This window comes from Rhineura floridana, chromosome 3 (genome assembly GCF_030035675.1).
Source record: "Rhineura floridana isolate rRhiFlo1 chromosome 3, rRhiFlo1.hap2, whole genome shotgun sequence".
Taxonomy (NCBI): Eukaryota; Metazoa; Chordata; class Lepidosauria; order Squamata; family Rhineuridae; genus Rhineura; species Rhineura floridana.
The window spans coordinates 121,680,168-121,703,958 of record NC_084482.1 but is presented as its reverse complement, the minus strand read 5'-3'; the positions used below and the strand labels follow the sequence as shown (position 1 = coordinate 121,703,958).

Below are 23,791 nucleotides of genomic sequence, written 5' to 3'. Positions count from 1 at the left end.
CATGTTTGGAAATACCAGCCATGTGAGGAAAGGAAGGAAAAAGCTCAGAGCAGCAGCTGAGCATCAGGAGTCAAAGTCATTTGCCTAATCACAAAGAGGGCAAAGTAATTCAGTGCAGAGGAAATTACCCTTTTCATATTTTTTTGTCCACAAAACCCAGCAAGTATTTTCCTCTTCTAAAATTGTCTTTAGAAAAATCATCTTTTGTTTCAGCTAAGCACATCTGCCTGTCTGCGATGCTCTGATCCTAAACACTTTAACTTTGACTCAGAGATGTGTGGGTGAGTGAGAGAGGACCAGAGGATACAAGGAGTTACCTTAGACAAACTCCAAACAATTTATCCACTTGGCTTGAGACAGTCAAACATGACTGGCAGCAGCTTTCTGGAGGTTCAGGCTGAGGTTCTTCCCTGAGATCTGTTAAGATATCAAAGCCTGAACCTGGCGCTACATGTAATCCATTTATCTACCACCAGGGATCCATACATGCAGTGGCCATTTTTTTCCTGACTTCCAAAGAACATTTCTCTCCACCCTTCGTTACATCATAAGAAACTGTTATACTCAGTTATACTCAGCAAGTGCAGCACGTTATTGGGGAAAGTTTAGGAAAAAAGATCTTTGCACATATGTAACAGGATTCTCTGCCAAGGAACCATTGTGTAGAATGAGTCCACTTGGATTTCATCACATTGCCCCAAAAGCATTGACTTCAAGAAAGGGGGAATGGCCACCAGTATGCATAATTCTTTCACAGACATAGTGTATACCATGCTGAGTTGCAGCAGATATACAATGGCTAGGGTTCCTTTGCAGAAGCCTTTAGAGTTCAGTTGATCCGAAACCAAGAGACATTTGTAGTGTAGATGGGCCCCTAGAATCATGACTGAGAACGGAATAATCCAAAGTTATCTGTTGCAAAGTCAGAATGCTGCAATAACGTACCACAATATTCTGGATATGTTTCCTCAGCATATAGGTGTGACCACTTCAGTAGGCTTTAGTCTTTGTCTATCCCAAAACAATTCATGTGAAAGCATGTTTACTTGGCATATGTTAGTTTGTCATTATAGTATATTCCTCTTACATGACATTAAGAGTCCAAACTAGTCAGCTTTGATAGTTGCTATGACAGATTGTTACTAATATATGAACAGCTATACAGCCTACTATATTGTATTAATGAAGTGTATTAATTTTTTTTCTGAATTCCAACACTCCTTAACTGGATGAATACAGATACTTACTTAAAAGACAAGGTTTTTTTTCTTCTCTGTCCATAAATCTGGAGACGCTGAGTAATCTTGAGCACAAATTAAATTCTTTGTAGATTTATTAAGGGTTGGCTTCTACTGCATCATTGGACTTGTTCCAAATGCCAGCTTTTTCCTGATGGGCTTATTTCCTTTCCTGGTACAGGATAGTTATGCAAACGTCACATTGATCTGTGAACAAGAAGACAATGACTCTGAGATTTTTAAATTAGATATGCTTCCTTAGCATGTGTATGTGTGGTCTTTATCAAACTATTTTTTATTTTTCCTGCTTCTCACTCTATTCCATATATATTTTGCTATTTGGGTGCTTGTGGATTCTCTTTGGTTTTGGTGGGGGATGGAGAAGGTGGCTTTATGAACTCAAAAGTATTGAAAGCAATCTTTTTTATATAAATAATTTTTATTGATTTTCAAATTAAACTTCTTCCATTACCAATACAACTGTTAGAAATAGAGAGGCATAAATAAAATATAACAAATAACTAACCCTTTCCCCCTCAACATACCCCACCCCACCCTTGCCCATCCTGGCACTTTCTAGATTATAAATTTTACAAAAATGCTGTCTCCATATCTATTATTTGTGAATGTTAAAGGTTCTCAGCCAAAACATACTGAGGAAGACAACAACCAAATGTCAATGGTGAATTAATAAAAATTTTAAACAAGTCCAAGTTATCATAACAACTTTTAGGCATTCCAAATATGAGCATAATATGAGGGTGGCTTTTTCCCGTGTTCATTTTGGTTGATGTATGCTACAAACAGGTACCATGAATCTAAAACTTTGTCTGTTTTGGTTGTACCTTGCGCAGCATAAATTTAGTTTATTTTTCCATGAAAGCCATATATTAGACCTTTTGATATCAATGCTCCAAGGTTGCTCCAAGGTAGATCCTTCTAATAAGTTGCAATTGTAATCCTAGCAGCCATTAGTAAATAGCCTATGAGAGATTTATTGAGATCTTTATTGACTCCTACAAAAAGATTCAGAACTGCGAGTTGTGGAGTCCTCTTTGGAACCGAGGCCATGATGTGTTGTATTTCCTCAAAGACTCGGGTCCAGAAAGGCCTCACTCGAGCACATTCCCACCACATGTGTTGGTAAGTCCCCAGTGAGGCACACCACCTCCAACTCATGGAAGCATGTGCTGCGTTAATTCTGGACAAGTGAACAGGTGTCAGGCACCACCTATGTGCCACTTTTAACATAGCTTCCTGTATCTGAGATGTGCTTACAAGTGGTTTATTCCATATCTTCCACTCCTGTTCATCAATCTCGCCACCCCAATCTCCTTCCCATGTCTTTTTTAGACCATTCATGCTGTCCCCACCTGATAGTAAATCTCCATATATTTGGGAAGTTATTCCCTTGTCCCTGTTTCTAGCTGCCAAAATGATATGTTCAAATGGGAAGAGAGCTGCAGTAGTTTGGGCTTTAGTTTCAGGACAAGTTAGGAAGTCTAGAATCTGCCTGCAGTGTAGCCAGAGTATACCCTGACCAGCTCTAGCTGCATTGAAAGCTTGATGTGTGACAATAACTCTGTTGACATAAAAATCTTGAAGTCTGAAGAATCCTCATTCTCTCGCATAATTGCCATGGTATCTATGTCTATTACAGAAGTTTTGATGAAAAAATAACGGTGCTAATCCTGATGGATTCGACAATAATTTCTTTCCCTAATGGCACCAGCTCAGAATCAACGTCTTGGTGAATGGATTTACCCCCCCCCACTCTTTCCATGTGGATTTTGACATGTTCCTGAAGAAAATCATTCCCAAAGGGATCCCCTGCTGGGATACATTCTCCAGTACTACCCATCTTTTGATTTTATAGTCTAACATTATGTAGATTAAATGATATAACTGGTTAGCATCATAATATTTCAAATGTGGAATACCCCATCCCCCTTTTTTGGTGGGGCAGTATAATAAAAACTTTCTGATTCTAGGTTTTGTTTTATCATTGAATATAATTTTTCCTATTTCTTTCTGCCAAATCTTTAACTGTTTGTCAGGGACATGTACTGGAAAAGCATGAAGGAAGGTAAGTTTAGGTAATGTTGTCATTTTGACCGCTGCAATTCTAGCTGATAATGGTAATTGTTATTTTTTTCCATCTATTTAATTCAGTTCTGATTTTGTACCAAATTGGCCTATAGTTGGCCAAAAATAATTTGTTGAGGTTCCTATGCACCTGGAGTCCTAAGTAATGCACCTGACTTGAACATAGACTTATACCCAAGGCAGCTGTGAATTGTTTTTGTAGGTTTGGTGGTAAGTGGAAACACAAGGCTTCAGACTTCTTCAAATTCACTCTTAATCCAGATATATCAGCAAATTGCTGAAGTTCCTTTTTAATGTACAGAGCAGCCTCTAAGGCAGCCTTTCCCAACTAGTGGGTCACCAGAAGTTGTTGGACAATTCCCATCTTTCCTGACCATTGGCAATGCTAGCTGAGGCTGATGGAAGTTGTGGTCCAGCAACACCTGGTGGTCCACTAGTTGGGAAAGGCTGCTCTAAGGGGTTGGTCACCAACAGGGCCATGTTGTCTGCATAGATACTCAGAAGGTGATGGTCTTGTTCTATTTTGATCCCTTTTATATTATTATTGCTACGAAAAGAAATGGCCAATGGTTCTATAGCCAGGAGAAAAAGGAGGGGGGAAAGAGGACATCCCTGCTCTGTACCTCTGAAAATATTAAATTGCGTAGATTTCATACCATTTACTTGTATTGTTGCTGTAGTTGGAGAGTATATTTTATGTAGAAGTTCAATAAATTTGTTACCAAAATTCATTTTATGTATCACTTAGATCAAAAATGGCCAATGAACACAATCAAATGCTTTGTAGATATCTAAGCTTAAAAATACTAGCAGAGATTAGTTATTTTTACTGTAATTAACTAAGTTTAAAATACATCAAATTGGATCTGCAATTTGTCTTCTGGGGACAAAACCTGTTTGCTCTGGGTGAATTAATTTCTTCATAATTGATTTTAATCTATATGCAGATATTGAGGTAAAAATTTTATAATCAGTATTTAATAATGCTGTGGGTCTGTATGAATCAACTAACGAAGGATTTCTGAAAGGTTTTGGGATAACCGCAATTCTGGAAGTGGACCATGTTTGGGTCAGGGGATCTCCATGAAGAATACCATTAAACAAAATTAATAATATGGGTATCAAATATCTTTAAAATATTTATAGAATTCATTAGTAAAGCCATCTGGACCAGGAGATTTGTTAGTTTTCATTGAGCTAATAACTGTTTTAATTTCTTCTGAAGTGATATCTCTCACAATTTCCTCTTTCTCTTCCTCCTCCAACTGTTCCAAGACATAAGCCATTTAAATATTCCATTATCCTGTCTTTTCGCACCTGATATTCCTGGTATAAGTCCTTAAAAAAGGACGCAAATGTATGCCCTATATCCTTTGATGTCCAGGCCATAGTACCATCTGGCTTCTGCACAGTGTATATCCTGGCAGCTCTAGGTTTTTGCTTAAGTCTATTTGCCAAGAGTCTGGAGCCTTTACTGCCATATTCAAAATATTTTTGTTTTGTATATAAAATGTTAACCAAATTTTTATTTGTGGCAAGAAGATCCAATTCTTTTCGTTTTGATTCTACCTTTTGAAGAATTCTGGGTGGCCTTGTCTTTCCATATGTTTTCAATAAATTTGTTATTTCAGTCTCCAAGATTTGCATTTGTGTGTTATTTCGTCTAATGTTGTGCAATTCTTTAATACAAACTCCTCTAATTACCACTTTCATTGCCTCCCATTGAGTACCTATTGGCATGCCTGGGGTGTCATTCTCCTGAAAACAATTAACCAACGCTTCCTTTAATAATGTGTCTTTACAGGGTGATGAGGTAAGCAGCCATGGATGCAACTGCCAACTAGGGGCTGTGTTCACATGCGATTTTGCCTTAATTACTGCTGTTACAGGAGCATGATGTTATTCTAATTGACCCTATTGAGGTGTCTATAAGGGAGTGGAGAAGGGTATCTGATAAAAGGATCCCATCTAGCCATGAATGCATGTGGTGTACCAAAGAGAAAAAAAGTGAAGCTGTGATCTTTAGGGTGTACTGCTGACCACACCTCTTTTAAATTGTGATGATGTAATAAATAAAAAAATGGCTTCTTGACCACATGGGACATGAAATGTTCTTATTCCCCCGAACCTTGATATGAGTTTCAGAATTCTGGTTCACGTTGTCTGCATCCATTCCCTTCATATTAATATTAAAATCGCCTCCCATAACTAATTGACCAAGCTGAAATTTGGAAAGTTTTCTAAACGCCCTGTAAAAACTTTTTTTATCTGCCCTTTGTTTGGAGCATACACTGTACCAAAGGCTAACTGTTCCTTGTCCTCAAACAATCCTGCTACAAAAAGAAAACGTCTCTCTGGATCTCTCCAAATCTTTTGAACCATGAAAGGGAAATTGCGCTTAAAAATTATAGCAACTCCCCATGCGTTTGTTGTTCCAGCAGCCAAAAATTGTTTGCCAAAATATCTATGCTTTAACAGAGCTTCCTTTGGTTTTGGATTGTGAATTTCTTGTAGAAAAATTACTGAGGGTAGCATTCATTTTACATAGCTCATAATACTTTTCCTTTTAAAGTCATGGTCTAAACCCTTAACATTAGGCGTAACACATTTTAACATCTAAATCACCCATAAATATATTGTAAATAAGAGATTACCATAATCTTTCTTCCTAATTGAAGAAAATAAACTTCTAATTTGTGACAACAGAAGTATGTGCCTTTGGGCTGCCCCACTCCTCTAACCCTCCCTCCCAACAAATCTCAACCTCCTTCAACAAATCCCATAGTGACCAAAAACATAAAAATATTAAGAACCATTCTAAACCCAAAACATCCAACCTGAGAAAGCTGACTTTAGGTCTGTAACCCAGCCAGCGCATGTGCCTCATGGCACATGCTCTAAAATTAAACCTTGCACACATCTTTATGTGCAAATTATAAGGGGAAGACTCCTTGAGAGAAAGAAAACTAAAATACACTATATAGAGTAAACAAACAAGAAAAGAAAAATGTTCATCACCACCTATTGTGGTTCTGAGTTGGCAACCTTTGTCCAATGAATAGTCCAGGAAGATATATGTCCTGTTGTGAGAAGGTGTTCAATGCGGTACTTGGGGTGCTATCACCACATTGGATTGGCAGTCGTGAGGAATCTTTTGCTGAGGTGTGCTTCTTGGAAGGTTTTTTAAGATGTTTGGTTTCCCCATCTCTGATCTGTGCTTTGTCTGATATTCTCCACATCTGCATCCTCCTCACTCTCCGTTGTTAAGTTATCTGACCATTCCAAGCCACAGGCAGTGAGGAGGGGTAGAGCATTTTTAAGTGATGTTGCGGTGAGTTGTTGGCCATTACATATGACTATCAGTCTGAAAGGAAACCCCCATCGATATTTTATACCAGCTTGTTGTAGGGCGCTGTAATCAGGTGAAACTCTTTTCGTTGCTTCAGCGTCTCAGGGCAAAGAGTAGAGTACTTGTAGAGACAGTACAGACTGTCCATGGTATGTTAATTCCTTCATCTTCCTCACTTGCGCCATAAGCTCTTCCTTTTTAGTGTATTGGGCGAAGCATATTATAATGTCCCTCGGAGGAGCCCCATCCTTAGGTTTAGCTGCCAACGCCTGGTGCACCTGTTCTAAGTCTGAGGCACTAAGTTCAAATTCAGGTATCGTAGTTGCAAGCCACACCGCAATGAAGGCAGCCATAGATGCTGAGTACTCCTCAGAGCCTTCTTTAATGCCACGAAAACATACATTTGAGCAACGGGCCCAATCCTCCAGTTGTTTCAGCTTATTTTTTGTTTTATTGTCATGTTTAAGCAGAAGAATCTCTTCCACGGTCTCCAGCCCCAGATCTAAGGCTTCTGATGCCGGGGTTGCTATTTCCCCCAGCCTGTTGCTAAAAGTCTTCATTTTGTCTTCTAATGATTTCAATTTTGCTTCCCAGCTGCATTCCATTACTTCCTTGGAAGATTTAAATTGTGTGGCTAATTCTTCACAAAGGTTAGGAAATGCAGTCCCGGGTTCTTGAGTCGCAGCACTGGGGTTTTTTGCTTGACCAGGCACCATATTGTTGGCCGCTGGTCTTGTTGCTGCTGTTGGGCAGTCTGTATCTAATGGCCAAAAATAGCCTGTTAAACCCCCTTCTTTTGCTTTAGAAATGGTCAGTAGCATACCCCAATGGGTCCGACATGTAGTAAGATTATAAAGGTTACCTCGTTTAATCTGGGAACATTATCCAGAGGAAGGCAGAGCAAGAAAACTAGGCAGCCATCTTGTAGCCCTGCTGGACACTCCCCCCCCCCATTGAAAGCTATCTATCCATTACATTTTTGATGACTTAACATCCTGGTTATGTAACCATCAATTACTGTTGTGATAGGTGAATACTAATTTTGCATATGTTTAAGCTTTAATTGAATTGTTACTGTACTTTTTACATTGCATTGCCATTTAACCTTAATATTTACATTTTTTTCTGCACCAAAGTATATATACACCTGACAGTCAAAGATAGCACTTAATGCATTTGCTGAAGTGATTTCCATGCCATCATAAACATGTTGCACCACAATCCTATAGATGTTTACTCAAAAGTAAACCCCACTGAGTTCAGTGGAGCTTACTCCAAGGAAACAGGTATAGGATTGCAACCTTAGTCTTTAAGGTACCACAAGATTCTGGTATTGCAACAGACTATCCCTCTAGAAGTTAATTTCCTAGTACTCTTTTCTTATTATTTTCTTAAGTCTTCCCCGTGCTGCCTGGGGCTGATGGGAATTGTAGTCCAAAACATCTGGAAGATGTCAAGTTGAGGAAGGCTGCCTTAAAATTATGCTTCTAGCCATATTTGCTGGGTGGCTGCTTTAGGTTTTATTATTTTATGTACATAAAACAAAAGACCACCTGATAACAAAAAATATATTTGGGTGGCTTACGAACATAAAACATGTGTATTATTTATTTCTTATATTTATACCCTGCTTTTCTTTAACCATGAAACCAAGGTGGCATACATGTGGAAGTTCCCAGGCAGTCTCCCATCCAGGCACTAACCAGACTCAGACCTGCTTAGTTTCAGCAAGGTGGTGGCCTCATGTGCTGACCATAGCCTGGGCATTGTTGAAAATCCACTGACTGTAAAACAGGAGCGTGCAATTGTCACCTGCTATTACTTGGTGGCCAAAATGGGATTTTCTTTATTAACGTGTCATGTCTTTAGAAAAATACGCAAGTTGTTGTTACACATTATCCTTCTTTAAGCACAATTAGACTCCCCCCCCCAGCAGCCACAGAAGACAACTAAACCAATCTATGAAGAACAACAAGATAAAAAGCAACTGCAGATGTCCTAATATAAAGTTTGTGGTGCATAATATGGACTACCACATAAGGCTTAAAAAAAAAAAGGAGGGTGATTGATAGACATGCATGGAGAAAATGTGCTCGAGAAGCAAGTCTGTATCTGCAGAACAAACATGTACCACCCAAAACAGTTCACCAACGGAAGTGGGTTTATTTTTTAAAATAAATGTAAATATACTGCCTTCAAGTTGATTCTGACTTCTGGCGACCCTATGAATAGGGTTTTCATGAGGCTGAGAGGCAGTGACTTGCCCATTGTCACCCAGTGAGCTTCATGGCTATGTGGGGATTCGAACCCTGGTCTCCCAGGACCACCCTAACAACAGATGATAATTCTGCACTGTAAAACCTAGTACAACTGGCAGAAGGGTTGAAGATGATAAAGGAATGAGAAGTTTACCTGAAAGGAGCATCAATAACCAAGTGTGGCAAGAATGACCTGGAAAAACCAGCAAGGCTCAAATGAATGGAGTAAGAAATCGTAAGTAGAAAGAGGGGTCAAATGTGATCGGGCAAGGCAGCCTGTAGGCTGACTTGACATGTATTTGTATTACTATGCCTAGAAGTGTTGCAACACAGTCAAGCATGCTGTAGATTTTTTGAGTTAAAGGTAAATCTGCTTAGCAAGTTATCTTTTCTCCCAGATTAAGATGGATAGGCTGTAGCTTTTACATATGCAGTAGTTAGTTTTCATTTTCATATACACTTGACAGCTTCATAATAGCTTTCTCTCTTTTGGGGGGCAGAGGGAGGATTCTACTGTAAAGTACATCACACATGCTTCAGCTGCCAAAGGTGGCAGTAAATAGGCAGTCCATGGCAGACAGCAACTGCCTAAGCTTCCTCATTCCTCCACCACCTCCCTTGCCCCCTCCCACACACTCTTTTGCATAAAGCATACATTTGTCCACACTGCAAGCAAGAAACACAAAAGAGCTATGCAGTGTTTGAAATTGGTCAAGGAAAGCTAGACAGGAGCACCCTCATGTGGAGAGATGCTTGCACTGCAACCAAAACAGTAAAGGTCTTATGGGGGGCAGGGAAGGAGACAGATCTCAACATCTCCATTTCAGACAGCAGGAAAGCTATATCATGAGCAAGAAAATCTGGACCAAAAACAAGGAAATCCCTGCTTAAACACATGGCTCATTAGGGTAAAAAAAGAGCATAACCACCATTTTGTAGGGGGTGTTTTATTATTGGGTACATCAAGTCCTGTTAGCAGCAGAGTCCAGGAGGATTAGGGAAGAATCCAATCTGAGATAGAAAGTAGCAGATTCAAGAGCATGGTGACAAAGATGAGAGCACCTAACACAAGGCACCTTCCCTGGCATGTGCCCTTTCAGAAGTGCCATTGGCCAGTCCATGAAGGGTGGGAGTCCTGCAAGGCTTGAGGGAAGGACACAGCACGAGGCCCAGCTAGAGCCAAACCATCATTCAGTTTGGCCAAGAGGTCTAGAGTGCTCCCTATGGGCCTCACAAATACACTGAAGGAGATATTGCCGATAAAGGGTTGCATATTTCTCACAGAAGCAAATCCAGTTAAGTCTGGAGTTAAAGAAACACATGGTTTCTGTCTCTGATACACAAATGTGTGCTATTTGTGTCAGAGCAGATTCTATCTCTGTTCCAGTGTCTGACTTTCTTTTTTAAACCCAACACAGCTTTCACACAGAATTGTACTCTCTCTGTTCGTGGTGCAGAGGGGCCCATGTTCAGCTCTGTCTGTACGTGCATAGCTGCAGAACTTTAAAAGTCCCTTTTGATTCCAAAGCAGGTAGGGCAGAGAGTTGCTATGAAACAAGGGACACAGCAGCATCTTGTCCCATTTTTTAACACTTTGGGCTTGGTCCTGATCCTATGAGACAGAGGGAAGAGACCAGTAGCGTGACCTACATTAGCCAGCAGTCATTCTAGTTTGCATGGGGCAGAGGGACCCAACCTCATGTCCTCCTAATCCAATTCCCCAACAAAGAGGAGACATGGGCAGATGGAGAGAGGAGCACAGAAAATTCAAGTAGAGCAGGAAAAGGGAATCTATGGCACTCTAGCTGTTGCTGGACTACTATCATCCCTGACTATTGGCCTTACCGTCTGGGGCTGATGAGAGCTGGAGTCCAACAACATCAGGAGAGCCACAGGTTTCCCCATCCCTGAAGTAGAAGCTTAAGGGAGGCTATGAGTGTAGGGGCTGCTCCAGGCAGCAGAAACAGGACTAGGGGTTCAACCAGTTTTCCAATGAGAAGCTGCATGGACTATGTCTCATCAGAATGGGATTCTTGTGGCAACCTACTCTGCTCCAGAGGTGCCTCTGTCATTTCGCCTTAAGTGTCTCTGGCCTACAAGTGCAACAGGCCCTCTGGATCCATAGACTTTGCAGTGGGGGTGGAAGGAGCCCTGTCCAGCATGCCCTATATAATAAATACTATTTACACTGCCACCCACAACTCATACAGCATGTGTGCCCCAACCAGGAAAAAAAAGCTGGGCAGCCATTAATACTGGTACCGCGCACGCACGCACGCACGCACACACACACACGCACACGCACGCACACACACACACACACACAGAGAGAGAGAGAGAGAGAGAGCACTGGTTGATGGCACAGTAGCTTCCTGTGGTTGTGGCTAGGATTGTGGCTTCAGTCCTGCAGAGGGCACTATAGAAGGTGGCAGAAGCCCTGTTCCGGTGTCACCAATTGGCTTTCACAGCATTGATGTCACTCACTAGGTTCTGTGCCAGGCAGATACCAAAGATCTGAAACAGAAAGTTGAGGATGATGCATGTCAAAGAGAATGAGAAGCCCTGGTGGACAAACCTGTACACACAACGCTGAGACCATCCTGGAGGTTATTTATTCCTCTCTCACAGCTCTCAACTCAGTATTATGACCACCATCAACAGGGGTGAGGGGGAGGTCTTGGCCAGCTTTGCCTTTGCAATAAAATGGCAAATGGAACCAGAAAAGGCAGGCTTGGTGCTGAGGAGCGCTGCCTAGGCCATTAGAGAAGGCTAATGTGATGGAGGATGCAGAGCTGGCCCCAAACATTTCTGGTAGCCTGAAGAGGGAAATCCAGGTGGCACCTCCCACTTTCCTCTAGCTACACTATAGGGCATCAGTGCTATAGTTAGATAGCTTTTGACTCTAGACTTAATAATCTCATTTTAGACAGAAGTGTATCTTATTTCATGTATTTCAAAAGTGTGGTTATCTATTTGTGCTGCGCTTGGGAGCCCTTGTTGCTCATTCTGCTGAGTGGGGTTCTGGACGTCTGCTCCACAGTCCTGCCTCAATAACACCACTGCAGGTTATGATCCACTGGGATATGTTCCTGGGCAAACCCTGTCGGGCAATGTACAAACTACTCATTTCAACAGGTCATGGACAACAGAACTTTCCAGCAGTTTGTGCCCCATGGGGCCAATTGGTCTGCCTTGCACTCTGCTGCCCTTAATGGCAGCCAGAACCCGAAGGGACCACCTTAGCTTAGCTTCATGGTATAGCCACCTCTACATAGGAAGCTGCATTATACTGAGTCAGACCACTGGTCCATCTAGCTCAGTACTGTCTACACTGACTGGCAGTGGCTCTCCAGGGTTCGGGCAGGGGTCTCTTCCCAGTCCTACCTGGAGATGCCGGGGATTGAACCTGGAACCTTCTGCATGTAAAGCAGATGCTCTACCACTGAGCTATGGCGCTTCCCTGTGCAGGTGGGGCTAATATGACAACTTTATACACACTGAAAGGCGATCTTCACAATCCCTTCCCTCTAGACAGAGGTTGCTTCTAAATAACCTGTTCACTGAGCATTTGCGTGTGCACGCGTTAGACAACATTAGCTATTTATTAAGCATTTATCCCAATTGGTTTGCAGGGAGGTTAGACGATGTTGCATTACGCAAGTATTACCACCCATTTTCCAGTACATTTTCCCATCACTTTACTTATCACAAACATACAGATTTTTTTGGGGGGTGGGGAATGGGCTGGTTGCGCAAGAGCTCCAAATCAACTAATTGTGCAACCTGAATTTGCCAGTATGTGATTGAATCTCACCTGAAAATAGTGACAGTCTGGAAGCACCCTAAGTGGAAGATACAATTATGGGCAGATCCAGCACACTGTCAGCTCTTTCATCAGCTAGCCCTCAAAAGAATCATTTTGCAAAGCACATCAGGGACCGGAGCAGAATGAATGCTGGATCTGTTCCAAATCCGCCATATATTTAACAATTGATAAGTTTTGCTCTGAATGGAATGTAGCAAACAATGAAGCTCAAGACTCCTAAAGGATTCACATTCTACTCATGAAGGATGGCAAACTGACCTTTAGATCTCACCTTAAGAAAAATGCAAAATTGTAATGGTGGAGAAAGCAGTTGTAGCTGACCATCCTGAGTGTGTTTGAACACACTGAAGACTCCACCTCATAGATGGATATGAATACCTCCCCTAATAGAGTGAGCAGCCAAAGGATGGAGGCCCCTGCCTATTTCATCTCCTGCCTCACAGAACTGCTCACCCAGTCAAAGAGGAAACAGCCTCAAAGTCCCATTCACCTACCACTTCTGAGTGGTCATTTCCACTGCACTGACAAACCGGAATGGCATATGGGGTCGCAACAGAATCTGATCTCAGGAGCCCCCTCTCCGCACATGCCCTATACTTGCCATTGACCACTTCTGCCCTTTTTGCCTAATGCCGGCAGGGGAAGTGCTCCATTTTTGGGACCACAAAAGGGTGACTGAGGGATTAGGAAGTGCAGCCTACTTTGTGCAAGTCACAGGAATAACTTCTTTGGTGGACAGATCAAAGGCCAGTTTTGTCCATGCCAGTTTTCCACAATCCTTTTCTAGCTTAGGGTTAGCCCAGGACTGGAGCTCTGTTCAGGCGTTTAAACTCATATCTCAATATGGGGGGAGATTAAGGATGTACTTGTTAGGTAGAAGCTGGCCCATTAGGGCAAATGGGGCATAGCCCAACCAAGCTCAGTCTACCCTCAGCCAAACCCCACCTGCCCGCTTCTTCACTTACAAGCAGACTAGGAGGTAGTCCTGGCTGTCAGCTTCCTCTTCCTCCTCCTCATTCTCAGTGTTCCCTTTCTAGAACTCAGCAGGAAGGGGAGGGGACGAAACTAGAATTAGCTGGCTCTGCCCATCACTGACTCTGGCTCCACTTATTGCTGGCTGCCCTGCTTTTTGCCCTCCCAGTGCCACTGGGTCCCACAATCTCCACTGCACTCACTGGTTCTGCCGCCCCCATCGCGTTCCCAACCGCCTGGCCCCACAGCCCTCTAATGCTAGAGCTAAACTGCTGCATCAGAGAAGCTGCTGCTCCTGTGCAGGCTCCTGGCGCGATTTAGACCCCTGCACCCCACAAGTACAACAGATTGCCCATTGGAGACATTTGGCTCCCAACATGTGGAAGATGACTGGGCTGGCAATGGGGCTAATGAGTGTATCCCCACCCCGCCCCACCTTGTGCAATGCAGAATGTGTGAGCTTAAATGTCCAAACAGGGCTTGGATGGCAGAGACTTGTCTGGGATGTCTTTACGCCAGTTCCTGATATACAACCTGGAACTCAGGGCCACGTTATTCATTTTTGCAGTATGGGAGTGAAAACAGCAACAACCTCAGCTTCACAGGAGCATATACCTGAAGCAGCGCCACACCCACAAAGGTCCCGGCCACCACAACAAGATTGTCCTGGAGCCATTTCTCAAACTGACCAGCGCATCCTTTGGTATGGATGAAGCTCTGCTGCTCCAGCTCCTGCATAAAAGGCAAAGGCAAGCACATGAACAGCCCTGAAATTAGGTCGTACACAGAACTAGGACATACATCTTCCACTGAGAGAAGAGGAGCTTAAGCTAAAACACTATAATTCTCACCACAGACAGTCCCTCCCACTCCCTGTATCAGGTGGTCAAAATAACATCTGTTCCATGGCCACTAGTTCCAAGCCCAGCCCAGCCATCTAGTTCCACATGCCCCAATTTAGAACATGCATGGACCCACTCCTGTTGTTTGATCTCTGCCCTTAATGCATAACACAGCTTGTTCTGCGCCTAACTGTGCTGTGTCCCATGTGGTGACTCGAGGAAGCACATCCACCAGGCTCCTCCCACCCTGGTCCCTGACACACCAACCTGACTCTCACCAGTTTAAGGCGAACATCGTAGCCACACTGCGTGTTGAGAACATCCTCCTGGGGAGAGAGGAGACCCAGAGCTAATCAAACCATCTCGGGAATCTCTGTAGCCACTTGCCTAGCAACAGTCTCATTACTTCTCTCTTAAATCTCACCAACAGTTTTTATGCACTCCATATCCCCCCAAATAGCACAGCTGCACCACTTTGTTTCACCCTCTACCCCCCACCCCTGCCAGCAGTAGTCCATGAAACCAACAGTTGTGCCAGTTCATGGAATTACAAATATTTTGGGACAGACTTGGACCACACTATTCCTAACCTGGCCTCCTATATACACTAGGGCACGTGTGGGGGACCTGTGGCTCTCTGGATGCTGTTGGACTTCATCTCCCATCAGCCCTAGCCAGCACAGCCAATGGTCAGAGAAGATGGGAGATAACAACATCTGGTTCCCCACCCTTGCACTTAGGCAATGATTCATCATACAGCCATGAGAGTGGCTGTATACTATAGCCAGCATGAATTTTTCGCATTCTGCAATGTTAAATTGAAAATACCTCCCATGCCATTCTGATGCTTCCCATAAGCTCATTTTAAAACAAAATCTTACAAAACTTATAGTCCTGAACTCAGAAACGCTTGCTTAACAACCCTCTAAATTCTCATGGCGATACACAAACAGTCAGAATTGAGAGTTCAAAGTGTAAAAACAGAGAGAAAAACCAGACCCCTTTTGGACTTTTTTCTATGAGAGATCTCATAATTAGTTGAAATTAATTAAAAATCACCCAATCACAGAGTACCTGTATTCCTACTACTGACCTTGCCCCATAATCTGACCTTCATCTTCTGCAGTTTAAAAGTTAAAAAATGCCTGGCTGATTTTTAATTAATTAAAGAAATTTAACATTGAAGTCTATTATAGCATGGGGCATGCTCAATAAGAACTGTCAGTATTCTAAAAGCCAGACTCACCGCTGTTTGGCTTGGCTAATCACGTGGCCACACCCACACCAGACACTGATTCCACTTTATACAGTCATGGCTTCCCCCAAAGAATCCTGAGAGGTGTAGTTTGTGAAGGGTGCTGGGAGTTGTTAGGAGACTCCTATTCCCCTGGCAGAGCTCCAGTGGCCAGAGTGGTTTAACAGTCATCCCCTCTTCTGGGAATTGTAGCTCTGTGAGAGGAACAGGGCCTCTCCTATCAACTCTCAGCACCCTTCACTAACTACACTTCCCAGGATTCTTTGAGAGAAGACTTGACTGTCCAAAGTGAAATAAAGGTCTGGTGTGGATGTGGCCAGCTACAGCTTTGGTTTAAATTTGGGTGGGAGGCCAAATGTGCCTGCTGTAGAATAAAAAGGTGGGGGAAACCCTGAAAAAGAATGATACTGTTCACAATGTTTTTCTTTTGGAAAGGAGACTTTCCCTTTGCTCAGTGCTCACCCACCCAATCTCCCCCCTTCCCTCCCCTTCCTCCCTACCCCTCCCCTTCTCTCTCCCTTCCCCCTCCTCCCTGCCCCTCCCCCATGTCAGTTTCACCTATCCTAAGCATGACTGTACAGGAGTAAATCCCACTGCACTCAAAAAGCATGCAAATGATCAAACCTGCCCTCCCCTCTCCTCCCCCTCCCTTTTGCCCTTCCCTCCCCCTTTCTTCAATCCTCCCACCCCTTCCCTTTGCAATCCCCTCCCTCCCTCCCTCCTTCCCCCTCCCCTCCCTTCCTCTCCTCTCGTCGCCCCCTTATTCTCCTCCCCCATTGTCAGTTTTACCTATCCTAAGCATAATTGCACGGGAGTAAATCTTATTTAACTCAGACATGCAAATGATCAGACCTGCCTTTTTCCTCCCCCTCTCTCCTTTCCTCTCCCCTCCTGCTCCCTTCTTCCTCTCCTCCCCTCTTCCTTCCGCTCTGCCCACTCCAGCCCTTCCTCCCTCCCTCCCTCTTCTCCTCCTCCCCCACAGTCAGTATCACCTATGCTAAGCATGATTGCAGAGGAGTAAATCCCATTGAACTCAATAAGCATGCAAATGATCAATCCATTCTCAGCAAACTTGCACAGGATCCCATCTCTTACCTCCCAGATTCAAAAGCAGAGAAATTCACTAATAGGCAAAAAACCTTGAGGTTTAAAATGTACCTATAGTCAATATACATTTCTATCAAACTTTAAAAAGCAAGGAAACTGGGCAGCTATAATGAATGCACCAGGGGAGCTGGAGTCCTGATCTTCTCTCTGAGATATTGTTCCCCTGCTCCCCTGGTGCATTCACTATAGCTGCCCAATTTACCTACTTTTTAAAATTTGACAGAAATATCTGTTGGCTGTAGGTACTTTCGTAAACCGCAAGGTTTTTTGCCTATTAGTGAATGCTCTTCAGAGATTCCTATACCGTCTGAACTCAAATATGCTCTCCAGACAAGGAATTCACCATCTGCTGTGGTCTCCTGTTCCTGAGGTTTAAATTATGGCTTGCTTGCTTGCTTATTTATTTATTTATTTAGCAAAACTTATATATTCCTTGGTTGTTAAAACCAACAAACCCTCTGAGCGGTTTACAAGAAACATTAAACTTATCAATAAAAACAGTTCAAAACAAGACATTAAAAACATTTTATAAACAATTGAAACAGCAGTAAACTAACAAGAGATCAAAACACATCAACATCTACGGCTCTGCCATTTCTCATCCTCCTTAATTCAGCTTCCTTACTGCAGGATCCTTGACGCAACAGGAAAAGGGCACCCCACAGCGCTCCCTGCTGGGGTTGGAGTCAGTGCAGTTGAAATAAATGTTGAGGTTCCAGTCATTAGGGCCATGAGCCCCACAGCAAGACCACTGTAGAGGAAGACAGTGTTAACTAGCATAAGTGTCCAGCAATCAATTGCACTCAGAAGCACTAATACAGCCTTCCCCAACCTGGTACCCATATGTTTTGGACTATGATAATCCCTGTTCATTGGCCATGCTGGCCAGGCTGATGGGATTTGTAGTCCAAAACATCTGGAGAGGATCTGGTTGGGGAAGGCTGCAATAATACATAGTACAGAAATGGACATAATTGACAAAGATGGTCCTGAAGAAGGACCTGTTAAGGGCAAACTATTAAATAGCAGGGATGAAGATCCAGATCCTGCTGGTGGGCCAGATCCTTGTTTCCTCCACTCCCTGTGGGCCACATTTGAAAGGTTGGCAGGGCTGCCCACCTGTGAATCACCCTACACCAGATTGCTATCTTGTGACCCATTTTGCCTGTATGATCAGCTGATTGTTGGGGCTTGCATAAGTCCATGCACAGCACTTTGCAAACACTGACATAGCACTGTGCACACAGCTTTGCATGTGCCATTGATCAGTGGTGTCTGCAAAACCCCTGTGGTCCAGCTGTGTCTTTACATGCTCCACACATGACGTCAGGTGAAGGGCAGGTAAGCATATTTAGGCCAAAACAGCCTGGTGGACCAAATGGGAAGGCCTGCCACACCTAATCAGGCCCATGGGATGGAAGTTTCCCTCCTTTGTTATATAGAATGAGGCTTTTTACAGGACACATAAGGTAGCACAGATTTCCCATCACTTTTATATGTTGGCTGCAGGAAGCATTTCTACAACCCTGCTGTTTCAGCAGCAGCCCCCAGATGGCAGAGTCACCTCTGGTTTAAACATCACAGCCATTACTATTGTAACTCCACAGGGAGCAGGGGATGCTTCCACACTAGTTATTTAATCTGGAAAAGCCAGGCATTGTTCACTCACTTTTTATGAGAACCTATGTAACGTTATCAAATTGCTATTCTCCTATGTTTTTCCTGTGGTTCTTCAGATTGCAGAACATCCAACTTTTGGGGGAAAGAACAGGACAGTAGCATAATCCCCAAAGGTGTTGATTGTCTTAACACTAGTCCTCTGTTTTGTTTTGGGTTTTTTAAAAGAAACATGGGAGTTCTTCCAGGCTGGTGGCTCCCAAGACTAATCCAACCACTGCATTTTTACTGTAAGCTGCATGCAAACTTGCAACAGTCATTGATCACTTTGAGAGAGAAAGGGGTATAGATCTCTTTTTGAGTGTGCAACCCATGATGTTCCATCTACATTACTGGGGTGATGCAGGCATGGAAGGCTCAATTCACCTGAGTATGCAATTTTTTAAATCATTTTTAAAATCAAATTAAAACATGATTCTTTAATTTGAATGTTGTGTGTGTGTTTTATTTAGGCACTATTGCGCAATTACTCTCATAGTTTTTAATTTTTAAAGGTAGGCTCAAATGTGTTTCAGCATGAATTACAAGATTGCTTAAAAAAATAACGTGGTGCTAAAATGCTGCCAACCAGAAAAACAGCGTTTTGAGGATTTTTTTTAATCAACCACTGAAACACACAGAAAAAGTGTAGCACTCTTTTTTTGAATGCACAATCCACCATGATTCAAGTGCTTGTTTATTTAGGTGCTGTTGTGAGATTACTCCCATAGGGTTTTTAGGTAGTCTAAAGCGTTTTAATGCTAATTACAACACACAAAAACTTAACATGGTGGTAAGATCATACCACCTGGAAAGGCAGTGTGTTGTTTTTTCTTAGATCATTGTTTACATACATACTGAAGGGCTTTTTTTACTTAAAAGTTATTGTGGTAGTATTTCAATAATTGTCTAAAAATATGAAGGCGAAAAGGCAAACATTCTATCCTATGTTGATATACACCTCACCTTTCCTGGAAGTCTCATACTGTATGGCTAGAAACGATCTGTCTTTCTGTCTTTCTTTCTTATTACATTTATATCCTGCCCTTCTTCCCAGTAGAAGCTCACGAGCTTTCACCTTTAGAGTTGGCTTTGTAGGCACTCACCCATCAAGGGCAAATCGATGGTCAGAATGGCTTCTCAAACTTCCATGCGACAACACCGCCACACACCACACAACTACAGAATGAACATACCACTCCGAATAATTTATACAACTCACGTATTCCTGAGCAAAGTCTATGAGGTTCTGCAAGTCGATATCATCACGATAGGCTTTGACGTTATTGTTGATGAAGAAGTTGAGCTGATCTTTGATCCAGTCCTTGAAGATGAAAGCCAGGACACCGGCCGTCAGCTCCAGGAAAAATATGAGCCCCAGGAACACAGAGAACTAGGGACAAAGCAGAGATAAGACATAATGAATCTCGGAATGTACAGGCAGTGCAAGTACTTTCTAAGAACCAACTTGTTACCCTGTTGCAGGATCACCCTCACACTGACCAGACAGCCACAGCTCCCAGGGAAGTAAGCTGCCCTGAAAACCTTTTTGCAAGGCAGATTGTAAATACAGAAAAGTAACTGGGTGAGGAAGTGTTTCTAAGTCATCACAATATTAAAAATCTAAAAGTGCCACATCAATACTCGGTACTGGCACAATAATACATGGTACTTCCTCTTTGACTATACAGTACTTCCTTCTGAAGTAGAAAGAAATCAAGCTATTACTACTGTATTCTCCCCCCCCCCGGGAGATACAGAAGTTAAAATCCAGCAACAGCATTGGGAACAAAATACAAGTGTTACAGTTTCAATCCCAATTGTGCCTCTCACTCTAACCTTTATATCCATCCTAAAAAACATTGGCTCCCTGCTTAATACTTCCATTCCAAGCACTAGATCCAGCGTTCCTTCTGTAATTCCAGTGTTCTTTGCCCTAATCTTCCTTCGACTGTGAAAGGAAACCCCCAATTGCAATTGGCCCTATTTGACAGCAATGCCTGCGCTCAGCCTCCCTCTAGGCTCTGGCCTGATTTCCAAAGGCCCAATGAGGCACAGCCAGAAACAATACTATGCCTGAGTATTACTACAGTGCTACTCCTATACTGCATTTCTTAAGCGCTCAAAGCACTTCACATACATTGGCCTCGTTTGCACATCACTTTATATCATAGTTAATATTAACTATGGCTTAAAAGTGAACGCACAGTGTGCTGGTGCACAGGGAGAAAATCATAGCTGCTTTGCTCCTCCCCCACTCTTGCTGGACTACCAGGAGCTAAGCCATGGTTTGGCTTAGTGCTATGTCCAAACCACCGGCTCATGGTTTCTCTCTCCAAAGCAACCACGAGCTGTAGCCAAAGCTTTGTTCTTGGTTTACTACTCGAAGGTTGTTGTGGGTGGGGACAAACTACGAACCAAGTGTGGACATAATACTTAGCCAAACCATGGCTTAGCTTCCATCAATACAGCAGCAGCAAGAGAGGAGCAAAGTGGCTGTGATTATCTCCCTGTGCACCGGCACGCTGCACATTCACCTTTAAACCATAGTTAACCTTACCTAGGGTTGACAGTTACATGTCAATGAGGCCACTATCTCTGTAATCCTATAGAGGAGGCCAGTATTATCACCTCTGTATTATAAATAATATGAGCTGAGGCTAGAAGAGAGAGCGCCTTGCTAAGGCTGCCCAGTGAGCTCACAGCCAAACAGAGATTTGAACAAGAGACATTCAGCTCATGTTATTCTGTTACACCACCTGGAAGGGAACAGGAAGAAACAAAGACTTACAAATTTGAGCAGGAATGTATTCTCCCTCAAGGCTCCAATGCAGCCAGCAAATCCCAGCACAAACATCACCCCTCCGACCACAAGGAAGAGCCAGACAGGGTCAAAGCCACCCAGGTCTGTAATGGATGACAGATTGGAAAGCACACCCTGGAGAAAGATGAGGGAGGGGCACAAAGAAGGGCTGACTGGACTCCAAGGTCACAACCCTGAAGCTAACACTTTTGATGTGGCCATCACATAACACACCTGTGATGATAGCAATCACTGCCTGGTTAACTACTAGCAATAATAGCTGTAACAGAACGAAGGCCAAGCTACATGCTACGCTATTGAAGCTTTTAAAAAATACAAGCTGTTTGCAATAAACAGCACTTTTGGGGGTTGGAGCGGGGAGAGGCTATTTTCTGGAAGGAACTGCCTGCTTTTTCTTCAAAAATAAAAGTGGCTGGTTTAAGCATGCTTTTCAAAAGAGCGTGAATAATGTAACACAGCCTTTCCCAGCAGAGTGCCCCCTCCACATGTTATCAGACTTCAACTCCCATCATCCCCCACCAACATGGCTGTGGAGGACACCACGCTGAGGAAGGCTGACGTGACATCTATTTTGACCCTGAGAAGAACTACCTACTCTTGGAGAAGATGGAGGAGGATGTAGCAGAAAAAATCCCAAGAGAAGAGCAGAAGTCAGGAGTCTGTTTCCAAGGAAATGCATCACCATGGACACGCGTACTGAATAGGAGTTTTATTGTAATATAGGAGTTATTGTAATATTAGTGGTGATCTCAGGGCCGTTGACAGATGGGTAAAAAGGGTCCATCTCTACCGGGCCCAGGGCCAGCAGGGGACCCAGACTCTTAGCTTTCATTTTTTTAAAAAAAGTTTCTAAGTGCTCTGGAACAAAAGTTATGCACCAAAATGTGAGCCACCCCCCTCCTGCAATTTCTGTGAAATGAGCTAGCCAGCTGCTGCAATCCCCGGCCTTTCAGGGTTTTAGCCAATAAGTAAGCACAGAGCTGTGATAGACAAGGGATTTGTTGAGCACCAGACAATAGCAAGAAACCATTGCATGCTGAAAAAAGCTGCCTTTTCCTGCTTATCTCTGCATAGTAGTTAATGGTGTACATGTGCACATCATGTGAGCTTAGGAAGCTTATAGCTTTCAACAGCAGCATGTGAGCCTGCCCACTCACTTTTCTTTCTTTGTGCACATCCTGCACAAAGTCCAGAAGATGAATGAAGCACACATAGGACAGCAGGATCTTAGTAGGCATGTACAATAAACAATTTCAGTGATGATGATAATAGAAGTGTTCACTCAGTGTTTTTATTACATGCAGAAAAAAAATAGTATATATTTTATCTATTAAATAATATTTGAGCAGAAATACAGTGTACATGCAGCTTATGATGACTTTACAATGTGTTATAGTTTTCTAAATATAAGGAGTCATACAACTTTAAATTGTCCTGGGCTGCTGAACGGGGCAGTTTATTTGTCTAATTCATAGCCTGTTTTGAATACCTTCCCAACATTAATCCTATACTCACTTTTCCAGGAGTAAAGCTGCAATTCTATTCCTACACGCTCCTCTCCCCAGCCCCCGCCCCAATCCTATTTTTAAGGTGATTAGGCAGGCCTTACTTAAGGGTCGCTGCTATTATTTGGTAGGGAACTAATTAATTATAATTAAGTAATTTGTTTTAAAAATGTTCTGCAATCAACAACTGGTTTTAACAATAAACTATTATATGAGGTGTATATATATTTTACATCTCCCGTGTGCATGCACGCGTGTGAGAGTGTGTGTGTAATCTTTCCAACAACCCTGTGAGGGAGGTTAGCTGAGAGTTGGGTCAGTCAAGCTTCACATGCTTAGAGAATATTTTGTGTGCTGGCAAGTGTTTTGTTGTTGTTGGTAATTTGCTGCAAAATATCAGGACTGTGGAATGTTGGAGTTAAAGTAATGGAGGGGCTGCCTTTGCGCATGTTTTTCCCCTCACCACGTGGTCTGTGAATGCAACGTATCTGCCCTTTACTTTTCTTCCTGGGTCCTCCCTCTGCCTTTGCAACAACCTCTGAGGTAGGTTAGGCTGAGAGCTGGTTCAGTAAAGCTGCACTTTTTTTTAACCTGCTCCTATTTTTTAATGTTATTTTAATGTTTCAATGTTACTTAATAATTATATGATTATGGTTTTTGAAGTACTGATAACTGTTGTAAAATGCTTTGTGAAGGAAAGAACTCTGAAAGGCAGGTTAAAAATCTGTTAACTAAATACATCTTAAATCAAGACTGTGCATTCAACTTAACTGTTCATACTAGTAATTTATGTACATAAGCAGCAGTTATTGCCAATGTGTTGCCAGGAGGTATGGAGGTGGGAATGTGGGGG

General features: G+C 42.8%; 1 protein-coding gene and 1 non-coding gene across 11 annotated transcripts in view; both read right to left on the bottom strand.

Moving 5' to 3' along the window:
- Positions 1-1,377: 1,377 nt before the first annotated feature.
- Positions 1,378-23,791, bottom strand: part of TSPAN17 (tetraspanin 17) — a 39,433-nt gene continuing 17,019 nt past the window's right edge. For 5 of the 10 annotated variants that reach the window (XM_061617550.1, XM_061617554.1, XM_061617555.1 and 2 more), the window contains 6 exons: positions 21,401-21,547; positions 19,832-20,002; positions 17,579-17,704; positions 14,870-14,917; positions 14,365-14,481; positions 9,883-11,465 (listed from right to left, as the gene is read on the bottom strand). In XM_061617550.1, coding sequence (XP_061473534.1) covers positions 11,400-11,465; positions 14,365-14,481; positions 14,870-14,917; positions 17,579-17,704; positions 19,832-20,002; positions 21,401-21,547 — 675 coding nt within the window. In that variant the 3' untranslated portion in view covers positions 9,883-11,399. Of the gene's footprint in view, positions 1,446-9,882; positions 11,466-13,768; positions 13,811-14,364; positions 14,482-14,869; positions 14,918-17,578; positions 17,705-19,831; positions 20,003-21,400; positions 21,548-23,791 lie in introns of those variants that run through there. The other 5 variants (XM_061617556.1, XM_061617553.1, XM_061617557.1 and 2 more) reach the window with 5 other exon arrangements.
- TRNAV-UAC (transfer RNA valine (anticodon UAC)) lies at positions 12,337-12,405 on the bottom strand. Its single transcript has one exon. It is a non-coding gene; the product is annotated as a tRNA-Val (tRNA).